A 15474-nucleotide genomic window follows, 5' to 3' on the forward strand; every position below is an offset into this window, starting at 1 on the left:
GGTCTGTCCCAGGCCCGCCCACCCCGGGTCTGTTCTGGCAGTTGTTGATGTCACAAGTATTGAAGCGCCTCCACTCTGCTGGCCCTGAAGTACACACAGTGCAGAAATCTGCAAGTTTACAGCCCCTGCAAATGATTCTTAAATCACAGTAAGGTTTGACACTCAAAAGTGTCTAGAAGTTTCTTCTCGGAGCTGGCACTGGCTCCTGCTCTCCGCTCGCAGACTCACCACTCCGGATCTGGGGTGGCCTGGAGGGCTCAGGCACTGGCGCAGCCTCTCGTGGGCAGACGTGCTCGAGTGTCACATGTGACTGACCAGGGCGCTCCATTTCAGGCAGATAATTGAGGAAATCCTTTGGAGAGGCTGACTCTGCCAAAACACAGGGATAGCAGGGGTGTTTTCAGTATTAAACTAGCCTGTGTGCCTGCTCCACTTCCAGCCTCCGGCTCTTCCCACACCCCAACTCCCCTCCCCTCCGAGACTGGCCCTTGCTGCAGTGGCCGCGGGAACGCCTGTTTTCCTGCCGTGTGGTCAGCCAGGTGCCCACTTGGGCCCTGTACCCCGTACCCCTGGAGGAGCTTCAGGGCAGCTGCAGGTCAGTTGTAGCCTAGGACAGCGAGCTCCCAGAGGCAAGGCATTTGCCAGAAAAGCAGCACCCATCTATGTATGTCTGTCAAAAAGGCACCCCCAAACAGAAAGGAAGAGCACACACAGTCTCCTTAAGAACACACAGCCTGTGCGTTCACGCCGGCCGCGAGGGCCAGGTGCTCTAGTTAAAGGGTAGCAAAGACTTAGGGCAGCTGCCGCCATTTGCACCCGTGTTTTTCTACTCGGTTGTTGAGCTTGTGAGGCCCACAGCAGCAGAACGTTGTGGCGTTAGGCCTCTTCGTGAGGCCTGGAAGGAATTAGCTTTGTTTCCTAGAACTGAACGGTAAGCGCCTCTCCCCAGGGACTGCTAGGCCCGTGTGGCGGCCTTCCTGAGTGGCTGTGGGGGACTAGACCACCAGGCCCGGGCTGCTCCTTGCCAGCAGGAGTGTTTGAATTCTGAGCATCAGCTTAGTGTTCAAGCAGCAGGTCACCCAGCGTGGGACGCAGCGTGGCTGCTGCCAGGACTGTGGCTGGTTCACGCCAGGCTGTGGCACACAGGGTCGCAGGCGGAGGGGAGAGTCACGGCGCGTTGCTGTGGTGCTTCCGGCTCGGCCACGTCGGCTGCTGGCAGCTCTGCACCCCCAGGACACTGGGATTGTGGTCCAGTGGGTTCCTTCCCTCTGTCCTGCCACTCACCTTCCTGGCTCCTGTCCCCTCTTCCTCGCTGCCGTTCTCTACAAAAATAAGCAGCCTTCAACATCGGGCTTTTCAACACTTAGGAAATGACACAGATACGGCGATGCTAAAAACGTGAAGTGCCATAAGGTGGCGAAGGTTCTAAAAAATTAGGACTCTGCTTCTTCCTCTCACGTATGCATAGTTTGGGATTGCAGTTTCCAAGTGCACTTAGTTTAGCCCCTGAGGATAAGGTTTTGTTCAGATTTTATGATTTATACTGTTCGCCTCCAAGGTCATTTCATATATCTCCTTCAAATTCTAAGCTCATTTTAAAGACAACACAGTTCAAATGTCATACGTTTCCATTCTGCTTTCTCCTGTAGTTTTATTAATAGTGATTCATTTTTAAGTTCAGTGCTCTCAGTGTAAGTTATGTCACTCTGGAGCACTTGGGAGGTGACCAGAGCTGCTGAGGGACAGGACTTTGAACTTTAATCCTCTCAAATTAAGCCCATTTGTCCTTCTCCCTCCCCTTTTTACCCCTGGCAGTGTCGTGATGTGAGAACCAGGGAGGTTGGAATCCAAGAAATCCATCACAAAGTGCGACCATACCAGGTTGGTGTCTTCCCTTTATAGAGGCTAGGTCCTGTTCTCAGAATCTCTCCGACCTGGGCCCCCGCCCTAATAGTAGGACCCAAACCTCGACAGTCATGGAGAAGAGCAAAGCGTAAGTGGGGGTCACATACAGATGTCCGGCCAGAGCCAGGAGTGAGGTGATCTGCAGTCCATTTGGGTCAGCACTGTCCAGTGCTCTGCAGCGCTGTAATGTTCCATGCATCCATGAAGTGTCAGCCTCTGGTGGTATGTCACTCCAGAGCACTTGGGAGGTGACCAGGGCCCCTGAGGAACAGGACTTCGAACTTCAGTCCTTTCAGCTCTAGTAGCCACATGTGACGAAGGCCCCCTTGGGGCCGAGCTGGGTGTGCATCTCTTCAGCCGAGCCCCCATCAGGAGTTCTTGAGGCTTGGACTGCCTGGGAGCCATGTTAGTAGTTTACTTAATTCTTTTTTTTTTTTTTTAACATCGATTTACTTACACATTAAGAACTGGGGTACAGGCCAGAGAAGCAAGGGGTGAGAGGATTCACCAGAGGCAGAGTGGGGAGCAGGATAGGCGGATCTAATGCTCTAACTGCTCAGGGGAGCAGCGGGGAGACAGGTGAGGGTCAGCTCCCTGGCCAGGGATCAAACTTGTGCTCCAGCGGCTGCCAACAGCCTGATAGTGCTGAGACTTAGACCCTTGTGCCCCCATAATTCTTGATGATTCATTCTCTACCCCTAATTGTGGCCGTTGGCCCAAATGCATACAGTTTTAAAAGTGAACTTTGTTCTGTAATGAAGTTTTTTCTTTGGTGGTTTTCATTAAATAGGTAGAGCTGGTGAGGAGAGATTATGTTGCAAATGGCGGCTGGGAGACATTCTTGTCCTATGAAGACCCCGATCAGGACATCCTGATCGGCCTCCTGCGTCTGCGCAAGTGCTCGGAGGAGACCTTCCGCTTCGAGCTGGTCGGAGGCGTTTCCATTGTCCGCGAGCTGCACGTGTACGGCAGCGTCGTCCCTGTGAGCAGCCGTGACCCCACCAAGTTCCAGCATCAGGTACCCTGTGCTCCCGTTCTCTGGACGTGTCATTAAGAAATTGCCCGAAGGAGGAAAAGGCTGGGGTGCGGGGCGCAGAGGAGAGGGAAGGGAAAGCCTCACAACAGGGACCAGTATTGTAGCTGGGCAGAGGTGTCTTCTCTCTGACTGGCACCTTTTTGGGCATGAGAGGGGAGGAAGAGTGTAACAGTCGACGACACCGCACAGCTGCAGAGTTTGAAAGCCCAGCAGTAAGCTGGCACTTTCACACGGCTCCTCTCGGGATCGAAGGAGATGATGGCGTGACGTGTGAAATGTTAACGCTACATACTGGAACACTGTTCTGCACACCCCTAATGGCAGGGGAAGTGGGGTAAAGCCACTCTGGTGGGTAGCGGGCACCGTATAAACCGGTGATTGGGAAACACAGCCTGGTGTCCAGAGCCTTTGAGAAACCCAAGGGGTGACCGGGAGATGCAGGCTAGAGGTTCACTGCGCCGCCTGGCCGTGACTGGGGTGCATAGAGCCAGTGTGGCAGACGGGAGTGGCGAGGGGGCCTGCCCTGCCCTGCTGTGCCCGGGGCGCCCGCGCAGTGCCCTCGTGGCATCACTCCTCCTCCCTTGGCCTGCTGCAGGTCACTCTGGTCTCGTGGACGGCGTCTCCCCCTTGTGCCCTCGATGGCACGTTGCAGCGGGCTTAGCCACCACAAGACATTAGCGCCTTCCTGTTTTACGGGTCCTGGAGTGACGTCCTTCCCCCGGTCACAACCTCATCATTCCCCCTCCCGCCCCCCCCCGTGCTCCTCGCAGGGATTCGGCATGCTGCTGATGGAAGAAGCAGAAAGGATAGCGAGAGACGAACATGGATCAGGGAAAATTGCTGTTATATCAGGTAACTGAGGAGCGCGAATTGCATGATGCACCACTCTTTCTTGTTTATAAAGATTTATTTATGCGCACAGAACTGGGATACAGGCCAGAGGTACGGGGAGTGAGAGGATTCCCCAGAGACAGAGTGGGGAGCAGAACAGGCAGATCTACGAAGTCCACTGCTGAGGGGAGCAGGGGGCGAGACACTGCTGAGCTATGTGGGTCAGCTCTCGGGCCGGGGATCAGACTCAAGTGGCAGTGGCTGTGGACAGCTTCATAATGGGGTGCTTGAACCCACTGCACCACCAGGGAGGCCCCGACGCATCAGGGTTTTAACGTGGTGCCCAGGAGAAGCGCCGCCGACTGCCTTTGAGCCTCTTTCTGAGGATGGCGTAGACAGGGCTGAGTCAGTGGCCTGCGCTCAGGCCTGAGGGCGGGCAGGCCGGGGCGGAGGGACAGCGCTTCCAGCACCCGCGGCAAGCGGCGGCCCGTCGTCTGCCCCGCTCTCTCCTCGCCACACTCGTCGTCGTCATGGCCAGCCGGCTTGGTGCTTTGTGCGCAGTTATTCTGTGTGGAAAAGTGGAATTCGATGACACTGAGCCAGGAAAAGTGTCAATCAATGTGGAGATTATTGATTCTGTTGCTTGGAAATCTCAAACAGCCTCCCTTGCCGGCCGTGGCGTTGAAAGGCAGAGTCCTCACTCTTGGTCTTGTCTCAGCTGCTGAGGAGCAGCGTCCCCTCGGCCGGCGTCTCCATCCCTCGCCAGCACCCCGGGCGCTGAGGGGGGCGTGAGCGGGAAGGCTGGCACGGGTGGGGCAGCTTCCTGGCACGCTGTTGAGGTTCTTGGGAACAGACTGGGAGCGAAGGGGTGCATCGTGAAGCGGGTCCCCCATGCCGCCGTGCGTGCCGGCCGGCCGGGACTGTGCGCCGTGCGACCTGCACAGATGCGAAAGCTTCGGCGACGAAAGCACGTGCTCGGGCTCTGCTGGGCGCCCGCTCCTTTTCCTGTTCCCACTGCGAGACTGACGTGGCAGCCCGTCACACCGAGGCTCCTTCTGCTCCTGTCGGTTTCTCCTGAGACTGCTGCCTTCCTAAAGGCACGTTGGGTTTTTTTACTTTTTCTGAAAATGAAAACTGAAATGAGAATTTAAAAAAAAAAAAATCAGTGTTGCCAATAAATCAGCACTCTCGCCCGGGCTGTAATGACTGTAGTTACGCACCCTCAGCGGCCCAGGCTCGTGTAGCCATAGTCTGGCCTTGGCATTGACATTAGCCAGGCGGCAGTGGAGCATTTCTTAGCACGGCCGGGCTTTATGGGTCTCCCGTTTGCTTTAGTCTCACTACAGCAGCGGGAACCAGGCGAGGCTCACCTGTCACTGGTGGCTGACCAGAAGCACCCAGAACTGGTGCTGCACAGGCGTCTCGAGGGTTGAGATCCCCTGAAAAATTAGGACCTGTTCTTGCCAGAGAACAGTCCGTGTTTCCAGGGCAGCTCTTCTTGAGCGTGAATGTGTGGGGACTCACCCAGAGGTGGCTCGGAGGCAGGCTTTGCCTCCTGGTGCTGAGCAGCATAGCCGCCCGGGGGCCTGTGCCAGGCTCGCCCAACTGTCGGGGAAGGCTCAGGACGCTCTCCCAGATGCTGAGGGCGGCTGTTCGTGTGACCCCGGCTGTGCCCCGCTCCAAGTCTGACACCACGCCAGTGAGTCTGCCTGTGGGAGCCAAGGCAGCTTTAAAAGTGAAGGACCATCTGCACCTTCATGCGCCTTTGGAAACTGATCCCTGTTTAGGAAGTGGAGACGAGCCCCCCGACTTGCCTGCGGTCACACTCTTACTCAGAAGAGCCTCAGGTCTGCTTGTTACGAGCAGGAGGAGCTTTTCTTTCACTTTTTATCCTGATCTTAAATAATAGTTTCATATGACCTGCTGGGAGAAATTTTAAAACGAGGGATTGGTTCGGAATGATGAGAGAAACTTTGCCCTTGTTCCCGGGGCTCCCGGGTTCTGTTGGGTCCCTGTGGCCAGGCCATTCTTCCAGAATCAGCCCTGCAGGGAGGGTGCGCGCCTCCTGCACCATGGCGTGTCGGCCCACCTTGGCTCTCCAGGGAAGCCACCAAGCCCACACCTTGCTGTTTGAGCCAAGAGCTGCACACCCTCCGATGAAAAAAATCAAGACTGTCTGCTCAGAGTATGATGGGCTTTATTTCTGTAATTTAGTAATATGTCCCTGACCTCTTACTTTCTGAATCAGACATCTGAGGGGTTCACTGTTCAGACACCAGGAGAGCAGATTAAGTGTTGACTGTGATGTGTTTTCCGGTTGTCTTTACCAAGTTCGTTCATTTCTCCCAGTCTTCCTGGTTTGAGTACAAGAGGGTGTGTGTGTGCATTCTGATTTTTTTTTTTCCTTACTCTCCCTAAGTTGACATTAGAATGAAGGTGCCGGTGCACCGACCACCCGGCAGGGTGGGGAGGCGAGCGTGGTGTGCACAGACTCCCCCCGGCCGCGGGGGCAGGGGTTTACTTGTTCTCTACAGGCCTTTATTTCTGTATCAGAAACAAGAGGATCTGTTCTCTCTTCCCAGTCTAACTCCAGAATTCTGCCCCTTCCTGTCAGAATTTCTGTGTTTTACTGACTGCACTTGAACTTGATTCTCTCCGGGAGTCACGCTAGGAGGCCCTTGCGTGCCGTCTGTGGTTGGCCGCGGTCCCTTGCAGCGTGGGTGCTGGGTGCCAGGTCCCCCGGGAGCGAGGCCTACCGTGCCTGTGGGTGTGCGGTGCCGTCCGCCTCAGCTGCTGGTGTGACCCCGTCCTCCGTCTGTGCTTGCTCTGGCCTGCAGTGAGCCACCCGGCGTGGCCGCGCACTCTGCCCTGGCGCTTGCTGGCCGAGAGAGGCCGCTGTCGTTCACCCGACTGTCGCGCAGCGCGCCTGGAGAACTGTCTCCATTGCACGCTGCTGCGTTCTGGCTGCCCTGCGTCTCGGCTGCACGCTTCTCCGGCTGGACTCATAGTCCCTGACTCTCCCCCCAGACACACAGTGGATCTGATTTAAACCACAAGTCAGAGGCCTCCGTGTATTCCGTTTTTCTTCCTTAAACAAATTGTTACCTCAGTGACTTAGACATCGGAGCTCTAGACTATATATTTTATAGCTGACCTTTCTTTAGATTGCTTTTGCATCTTTATGAGCAAATTTAAAACATTCTTGTTTATCAGACTCCAATGAAGGGTTTTCTTAGAGGCTTCGTTTATTCATTCTATATTGTTTGAAATACACGTAATTCTTAGTAAATTATGTGTATAAAAATTAAGCATCGACTCTAGATGTGAAGATTAGAGCAAGAAGTGAAAAGCTTAGCTTCACCACCCTCCGAGACACCTGGGCAGCGCATGTCCTGTGTCAGGCCACCAGCGGAGCCCAGGCGCCGCCCTGGGGTGCAGGAAGGTGCGTGTGTAGGACTAACGCCGTCTTCGCCTCCCACGGCCTCGCGCTGCACAGAAAGACGTGTTTTCCTCCCCATCTAGACTGTTTCCTTCAGTGTAAGGAAACACTCTTTCTGCATGTAAAAACGGGCCGACCGGCCTGCAAAATAGCGTGTAGGCAGGGCCTAGCAGGTAATCCTGCTAAGTGCCTGAGCAGTTAATTAGTCCCTGTTGAGTCCAAGCCCTTAGTATCTCTCCCCAACTTGTGTAGCGCCTATCAACACAAATCTGTTTAAGATGGACAGGTCACACTTACTCAGAAGCGAGGGTGTTTATCCTCTGGGATAATTAGCATTCTTTCCTTTAAAAATAATAAGATGAAGGAGGTTTTTACACCTCCCTCTCCCATGGTGTAACGTGCACGCGACTGTACCGTGGAACCTAACTTGCAAGTGCCGTCGCCAGTGATCACCATGGAAACTGGAGACCTGTGTCACATTGCCCGTACCGTGTCCAAAGGGCACATCAGCTGCCGGTAGCCACTTTACCCAGTGCCACACCGGGCGATTTTGGCCGGGTGTCAGGCCCAGTGCGTAACTGCCTTTGCCGAGCTCATTGGTATGCACCCAGACGAGCGGCTACTCCCCCCGCTCCCCGCCTCCTCCGTCATAAGCAGTATTCTATTTGTGTGCTTTCAAGTAGAAAATTAATATGGCCATTGGCCAAGAATCGTACAAGGCTGAGAGATCGCACAATGAGGGTGAGAAATGAGGAAAATGTCTGAATGGTTGATGACAGAAGTCACTGGAGTCAGGCGCCCAGGGCTGTTTTACTTCAGCCTATTAAAAAGGCAGCGAGGAGCGGGAGCTCGAGCTCGGAGACAGAGCGCCCCAGGAGATGGGCCCGCTGTGTGATGCTTGGCACTGCCAGGGACCGACGTCACGGAGCCCGCGACAGCCAGGGGCTGGATGGCAGTCTCGGGCGTGCCAGCCCGAACGGGCTGGTGAGGTTCAGCTGCGAATGGCTGATGCCCCCGGGCCCCATGAACCTCACAGTGCCAGTTAGCACCTGTGCCTCAGCTTCAGGTGAGGGTGGTTTCAGTCTCTGCATTATAATGTAGTTGGGGGGGCACATTTGTGGCGGATAACGGGGTCCTGGTCCTTGCCCAGCTGCCCGAAGAGCTCGCCCTGTCCTCCGTGGGGCTCCTGGGGCTCGTCCAGCGGCAGGCGCCTGCCGCCAGGTGCCGGGTGATAACAGGCTTCGGGAGGGGAAGGTGATTCTTCCTGCAGCCCTCTCTCAGCCACTCGTCCTGCAGTAAGTCACCCCAGCTAAGTGCGCGCCGCCTGGGTCCGGATGTGCCAGGTTCTTCCTTTTTGCGTCTAGAGGAGATCACATGGAGCCGTTTGGTGCAGGTTTTGTTACTGTTCTTGAAGTCCTTTTAAAGATAACACAGGATGGCTTTATTATAGGAACATTCGTTTCAGCATCATCCGTCAGACTAGTGCGGCTGACCTGGGATGCAGTTTTGCTAGGGAACAGGTGCGTTTGGCTGCCTGGTTCCCGCAAGCCTGCAGTGCTTCACGACTCCGGTTGGTGTTTGTGGACAGGCCAGGCCCTGGCAAGAAGTGCTCACAGCCCAGCACTAGACCCTCCCGGAGCATCATGTGTCCACGTCACCTGGTGCCCGTGTTCCAGATAGCCCCAGAGAAGCTGTGGGCGAATGTCCACTGTTAAGCCCTTGTGGGCAGCGGAAGCTGGGGTGCTGTGTCCTAGCAGCAGTGGGGGTGCCCACTGGTGGCGGCCTGTCGGCCCTGAGGAACAGCATGGGCAGGGCTGTTGAGTCCCCTTGTGTCCCAAAAAGGTGAGCATGCAGGTGTGGGGAGCCCACGGGTGGCCACTTGCTCACACTTGGGGTGCCCCCACCCACTGTAACATTCCATGACTGGGGACTCTGCTCCGTCAGGCTCTGTCAGGAGAAAAATGTAAATGCGTAAGGAAGACCCACCTGCACTCCCCACCATGACACCCCAGGTAGCTTCTGCCCGCACCTCTGTCTCTGTCCTGCTTTCGGCTAGCATGTTGTCATCGTGGCGTGGATTAGGCTGTGGGGAGCAGGGGGATCTTGCACCTCCCGAGACTCTCTGAATCTTGCAAGGTGGTGGAGAGTAATGTGTGCTAGTTTGGCGCTGCCTGGGTGCGGGCTTACTGTGGTGTGGGAAGCGCGCCTGGCAGGGGGCATGGCAGCGCTGGGGTTCCTGGGTCTGCTCCTGCTCCGAACAAGAGCATCCGCCCTTCTTTCCATGAGGAGGGAGTCTCCAGGCTCCCGGGGTCCTCAAGAGACACCTGACCAGTTCAACTGTTCTTGGTTAGTAATTCCGTATTCTTTGTCTAGTTGGAATCACTAAACCCAGGTTTTATTTGCTTTCCGTATGCACAGAGAGTGATTTCCCCACTTAAACAAGCTTAATTTTACCTCCTTTTAAGTTTTAAGCGTGTACAAATGGCAAGTCTACAAATGCTGACCGTGACCTGTCTGGCAGGGCTGTGAATCCCTCCTCGGGCCAGGGGCCCCGCCCGCCCGCCCGCCGCACCCCAGCCCCTCCCCCACTCCGGCCGCCTTAGCCTGCTGATTTCCTCCAGGTTTTCCTTTATTTTCCCATGACTGACTGGCAGCCTCAACTGGGAGCTTCAGTTTTGCTGTTGTTCATCTTAGGTAAGTGGAGTAACGTCAGCGCGTGCTCTCTTCTGGCGGCGTCTGTGTGCCGTGTGAGGTTGCGTCCCTGTGCTGGGCTCCTTTACACTGACGTGTGTGACTCTCGCCGAGTGTTACGGTGGCTTCTGGCTTGAGCTTGGCGCCCCAGGGCGCCCGCCTCCGTGGGGTAGATGCGTGCCCTTCACGCGCGCCCCGCCTGGGTCTGAGCCGCTCTGCCTCCCACGGGAACGTGAGCGTCGCGGTCCAGTGCGAGGAGTGTGCACTGTGTCTCCCGCCTCGCGTCTCTCCCGACGGCCAGAACCCAGTGCGCGGAGCTGTTGGCCTCTGGCCCCCTGAAGAGCGTGTGTGTGGCAGAGTCCTCAGGCTGTGACTACACGCCACGGCTCTCCCCGCTGCTGACCCTGCAGGCCGTCTGTGAGCAGTGACCTTTTGTGCCAGAAGAATCTGTTTGAGTAATTATGGAGCAGCAGTGGGCTGCAGCCGGGGGTGTGTGACTGTCCCTGCTTCTCTCTTGAGGGAAGTTTTCACTGGGTGCAGGATTCCGAGCCTGTCTGTGGCGAGCCTGGAAGCTGACCCGCCGCTGTGGCTCAGCGAGGTTCGGCCGCCAGGGTCTGTGAGGCAGGCGCTCCCTCGCCACCTGTAGGGTGGTTTTCACCTTAGTGTTCCCTGTGTGCCTGTGTTGCTTCTGGGAACGCTCTCCTGTGCTTGAGTTGCTTACGTTTCACTGGGCTTCTTCAGCCACTGAGTTGCTGCTTTGATTCTGGAGTAATTTTCAGGCTGCACCTCATGGTTGACTCTGTCCCACTCCTCTCCCGGAGGCCCCCTGCCCCTGTGCGCACTCCGACGCCCGATCCCGATCAGCCTGCGGTGTCCTGGCGCCGTCAGGCACAGCTGAGCCTAAATGCAGCTCGCTGCCGCGTGTCCTTGCGTTTGTTATTCCCGAGTGTTGTGAGGGGCCTCTGAGCTCAGTCCCTGCGCTTGGGAGGGGGTCAGGGAGCCGCCCCCACAGGTTCCTGCTGGTGGCCTCGGCTGTGTGGCCTGGACCTGCGTCACTAGGTTGGTGCGTGCCAGGCACTGCACACGGCTGGCGGCCCACGGCCTACCCTTGGCCCCAAAGTTGTTGCTTTTTTGCCCAGCTGGAGTTAGTCAGGCTCTGAGGCAGGTAGAATTCAGACTCTCTGCCTGCTCGCGACTTACTCTCTCTTAAAGGGAAAGTGCAGTGCCAGTGCTGCGTCACCGCGTGACTGCCTGTGGGAAGGCGGGTGGGGGCGTGGGCAGGCAGCCAGCCTCCCCGGGTTCACGCTCAGGGGCAGCTCCCTCCCTCCGTGTTTTCTAAAATGGAACAGCCCAAGATGTTTCGATTCTATTTTCATGTCTGATTAACCTTTTCAAGGTTCTGATTGTGCCCCTCACTTCTCTGAGAGCCTGGAGCAAACCATAGGTAGCTTTTCCTGTACCAGCGCTGGGGGAGGTGGGCCTCTGTTTCGGGTGAGTTCGTTTTCCCCTCAGTATTTAGAGAAGCAAAACTGCCTTAAACTCAGTGACCCAAGCGGTTGGGGGGGTGGCAGGGAGGGTCATGGGGGCTCAGAGAGCAGACATGTTTGTCCACGGAGAGCGGCTTGAGGACATTAGGAGCAAAAATGGATCCTAAGAAAGCTGTAGCCCCGTCGGGCCACTCATAGCAGTCCTTGGGGGCAGTAAGCGGGGTCCTGCACCCCACCCCCACCCCCTGAGGGCCGGCCCTCTGCCTGGGTGGAGGCAGCAGTGGCCTCACCTTGTCTTGAGCCAAAGCCCTGTGGCTGGAGCATCTCCTGGTCTTTCCACAACTAAGCTGTAAGTTCAGCTCCCCAGAAAAGGTGTATGCCCTAGGGCAGGCAGGACTGCGCCCAGCCGGGACCTCCGCTGTCACTCTGGGTGCCCAGGGCAGTCCTCCTCCTTCCTCGGAGCTGGTCAAGGTAACGATACTTGGTCTAATTTAAAGGCCCCTGTGACACAGGGAAACATGTCATGGCTGGTCATTAGGAGGACCCAACAAAGCAGGCCTTTGGACTGCTCGCCCCCGGCAGCATCACGGTGGTCAGCTGGCACGGCCCTTCCTGTGGCCCACTGCCCACTTAGGGGCAGCGGCAGCATCTGCTGAGAGCCGGCAGCCCAGGAGGCTGCCTAACGTCAGCTGGCGGCCGGCAAGAGGAAAGGGGCTGTGAGAGGCCGCGTGCTCACCCAGCTCAGGTGAGCGGGTTCCGAACACGCGTGCTCCTGCGGCTGCCCTGAGCCCCGAAGCTGAAGCGGTTGGAGTCCAGGCTGACAGGAGTCAGTCCGTGTCCACAACACAGAACTTCCCTCTGCCACTCAGCGCTGTGAGCCAGGAGGGAGCTCACAACTCTGCCTGCCTTAAAAAGGCTCATGGCGGGCCTGGGCCTGGCTCTCGGCTGCGGTTCGCACTTCCTGAGTCCACTCCGTCACCCCGGGTGCTCGGGAAAGGGGGGTGAGCGAAGGGGTGCAGGTGCACGGTGCAGCCGCACCCACAGCGCCCACCGCAGGAGGCCAGATCCTGCGGGACTCTGGCTGTACGAGGCTCCAGGCGCAGCCCCGTTTTCAGGGACACGGTGGGGGGTGAGGGGGTGTTGGCGGAGGCCCGAGGCAGGAGGGGAGTCGGAAGCCGGGGGGAGCCTCATCGCTCAGCGGCAGAGCCGCTTCCGGGTGGCGCTTCCGCGGTTTGGCAGCCTCGCTCCGCAGGGCCCGGCTGGCCGCCACCTCTAGTGCAGCCTCGGCCTGTTCCCCTTTCCAGGACCACATCTAAGAGGGGACCCCCCACCCCCCGTCACGTGTGCCGCCGAGCCGGGCTTCCGCGTCCCCTGCAGCCTTGGCCCGGCCCGGCGTCCCTCGGCGGCTGTGGCGGCCTTTAGACGTTGCCTTAAAAACACCAGACCCAGGCCCGTCTCCACACGCACCGCCGACCTCGCTGGAGCTTTGGCCGCGCTCTGCGGCTGCAGGCGGCTGCTTCTCTCCCGCTGGGCACGGTGGGGAGGGCTCGGGGTGGGTTTTGCGCCAAGGTCTTTGCTACAGACATTTCCACAGTGCCATTGGCATAAGTTTGCTGGAAAGATAAACCAGGTCACAGCTGCCGGAACAGCACGAAGCAGGCAGCACCCAGGAGCGGGGTGGGGGTGGGGGGTACGCAGAGGCGGCGCGGCGCCCCGTGCTGGTGACTGCGTTCAGAGACAAACCAGATTGCCAGCCAGTTATTGTCTCTTTTGTGGCAAAAAGAAATGCTCATGGCAAAGTCCTTGGAGCAAATGTCGCAGCCCGACTGTGAGAGCATTTGCCGCTGCCGGAGGTGCCGGCCCGCGTGCGCCGAGCACAGCAGCGACTCCTGGGGACGGCGGGGCCAGACCCCGCGTTCAGGAGCAGGCGCCCCCGATGGCACCACAGCGCAGCTGTCGCCCCCACTGAAGCAGCTTCAGTTCTGTTTTCTTAAAACGTGAAAATTTCCCAAGTGGGTAAGAAGTAAAACGAGGTGAGATCTTATTCCTAAGCTGTAAATGTTTGCGCCAAGGAACCGGGCAAGCCCTGAGCAAGCCCACGGTTGTCTGACTCACGCCAAAACTTCTGCCTCTCACCTGTGCATTTGTAACTGTCTCCTGAGCGTGAAATCACCCGCGTAGGAACAGTAAAGCCCGAGATGGGCCGCAGCCCCCCCACCCCCGGGCTGCCGGCGTGGGGCGTCCAGGTGCTGAGGGCCTGGCGTTGCCCTGGGGCGCGAAAGCTGTGCCTGGCGCATCTCTTACTCTCTGCTGCTTCACAGGGGTCGGCACCAGGAACTACTACAGAAAGATGGGCTACCGGCTGCAGGGCCCGTACATGGTCAAGACGCTGAAGTAGCGGCCGCCCGGCCCGGTCCCTGGCCGAAGAGACGGGCTCCCGTGTGCCGCAGAGGCTGCGCCCACCCCACTGCCCGCCGAGTCGGGGCGGCTCCCACATTCCGCACGAGGCCTGCAGGTGACCGCTTGGACCTGGACACGGTGACAGGCCCAGTTCATCAGCCCGCGTGGACACCGTCACTCACAGCTGTTGCCGTTGGGGGCATGCACTTGGGAGAAGATCCACAGGCCGTGGGGACCCTGCTGTGACCGCACGTGCCTCCCGGCGCACGTTACAGAGACGCGCCCCTCTGGTCACTGCTGACGACGGAAGGGGGGGGCAGTTAGGGCCCACGCACCACACTGGCCACAGCACACCCTCGTTCCCCTCTGATTCCCACCCCGGACAATCAGATTGGCGTGGGCAGCGCCAGGCAGAGCTTGAGTCAGCGTTTGCTGCCAGCCCCTCCCCGCCTGTCCCCCTGGAGAAAGGTAAGACAAGCCGCTCGCGAAAACAAAGGCCGTGGACAGAGCTAGGCGCGAGAGCAGATTGCCTGCTCAGAGGCCCGCCGCGTAGCCAGCTGCCCGGCGAGCTCGGAGGCGTGACCCGTCAGTGCCGCGCGTTCCGCCAGGCTTGTGGAATAAAGTCTCCAGCACACAAACCAGCCCACGTGAGGTGCTTTCCTGCCCGCTTCCGTTGCCGCCCGCGGGCTCTGGCTTGCGTGGGCTCGCAATGGCCCCCGCGGGCTTTCCAGGAGTGCACCGAGGGAGCGGCCCACAGCTGCTTTTCTCTGAAAATGACGCTGAAACTGAGCCTAAGCCCTGCGGGCTGTCGGCGCCCGGAGCTGAAGGGCGCAGAGAACGCGGGCGTCGCGCCCCCGCGGGGTCTGGGCCTGTCTTCTCCTGTCTCCACCCCCGTGGGTCAGAGTGCGTCAGGCGCACATGAGGCCCTGGTGAGCGCGAGGCGGCAACCCCAGGTAGCGGCTGCTGGGAGGGGCCTGCAGCAGCCTGCCCAGCCCGGGCTCGCCACTGCTCGTCCCCTCCACTCGGCTCGGAACACGCGCTGGCTCAGCCTGCTTGGCTGTGGCTCCCTCCACCGTGTCCCGGGGTCCCCCACCCAGTCCTGAAGCTGAACGAGGGTCTCCCCCAGTAAGCAGAGGAGGGTCCGGGGCTTCATCCTGACCTAGTCACAGATGGGGTCCAGCCCACGTTCCCTGTGGCTCTCTCCACTTGACCAGGACACAGCTGGCAGGTGTGGCACACCACCGTCAGCACCCCCCCTGGGGGGAAGCCCGTCAGCACCCCTGCAGCCGCAGGTAGTGGGGGTGAGCAGTCCAGCACGAGGGTGCTTTGAGCATTTCACTTCAGGGCCTAAGAACCATGAGCTCGTCCTCACAAGCTCAGCTGAAACAGGTCAGCGCCGGTGAGCCCTCCCCGCACACGCAGGCAGGTCCACCTGGACCCGGCAGGTCCTGCTGCCTCGTGGCCTTTCCACGCCCAGGAGAACGGCAGCGTCTGCCCAGGGCGGCACACGGCGCCTCCATCCCGCCACCACGTCGCGTCCGCGGTCAGCAGGCCTCCCGTGGCTGGCGCTCTGCTGCCCCGGCGTCCCAGCAGCCGTGGACACGACAGCCGAAGCCCTATGCGGCAGGGCGCGCACTGGCCGACTCCCTGAGACGCGCCCAAGACGTTTTTGCCACAAGCACTCC

General features: G+C 58.6%; 1 protein-coding gene across 1 annotated transcript in view; it reads left to right on the plus strand.

Moving 5' to 3' along the window:
• The window catches only part of ELP3 (elongator acetyltransferase complex subunit 3), a 40281-nt gene extending 25858 nt beyond the window's left edge, over positions 1-14423 (plus strand). Inside the window, exons 11-14 of the mRNA XM_004682534.2 lie at positions 1816-1881; positions 2696-2923; positions 3712-3793; positions 13711-14423. Of these exons, the coding sequence (XP_004682591.1) occupies positions 1816-1881; positions 2696-2923; positions 3712-3793; positions 13711-13787 (453 nt within the window). The 3' untranslated portion in view covers positions 13788-14423. The remainder of the gene's footprint in view (positions 1-1815; positions 1882-2695; positions 2924-3711; positions 3794-13710) is intronic.
• Positions 14424-15474: the final 1051 nt, after the last annotated feature.

Source organism: Condylura cristata, unplaced genomic scaffold (genome assembly GCF_000260355.1).
Source record: "Condylura cristata isolate star-nosed mole 26May11 unplaced genomic scaffold, ConCri1.0 scaffold00014, whole genome shotgun sequence".
NCBI classification, from domain to species: Eukaryota; Metazoa; Chordata; class Mammalia; order Eulipotyphla; family Talpidae; genus Condylura; species Condylura cristata.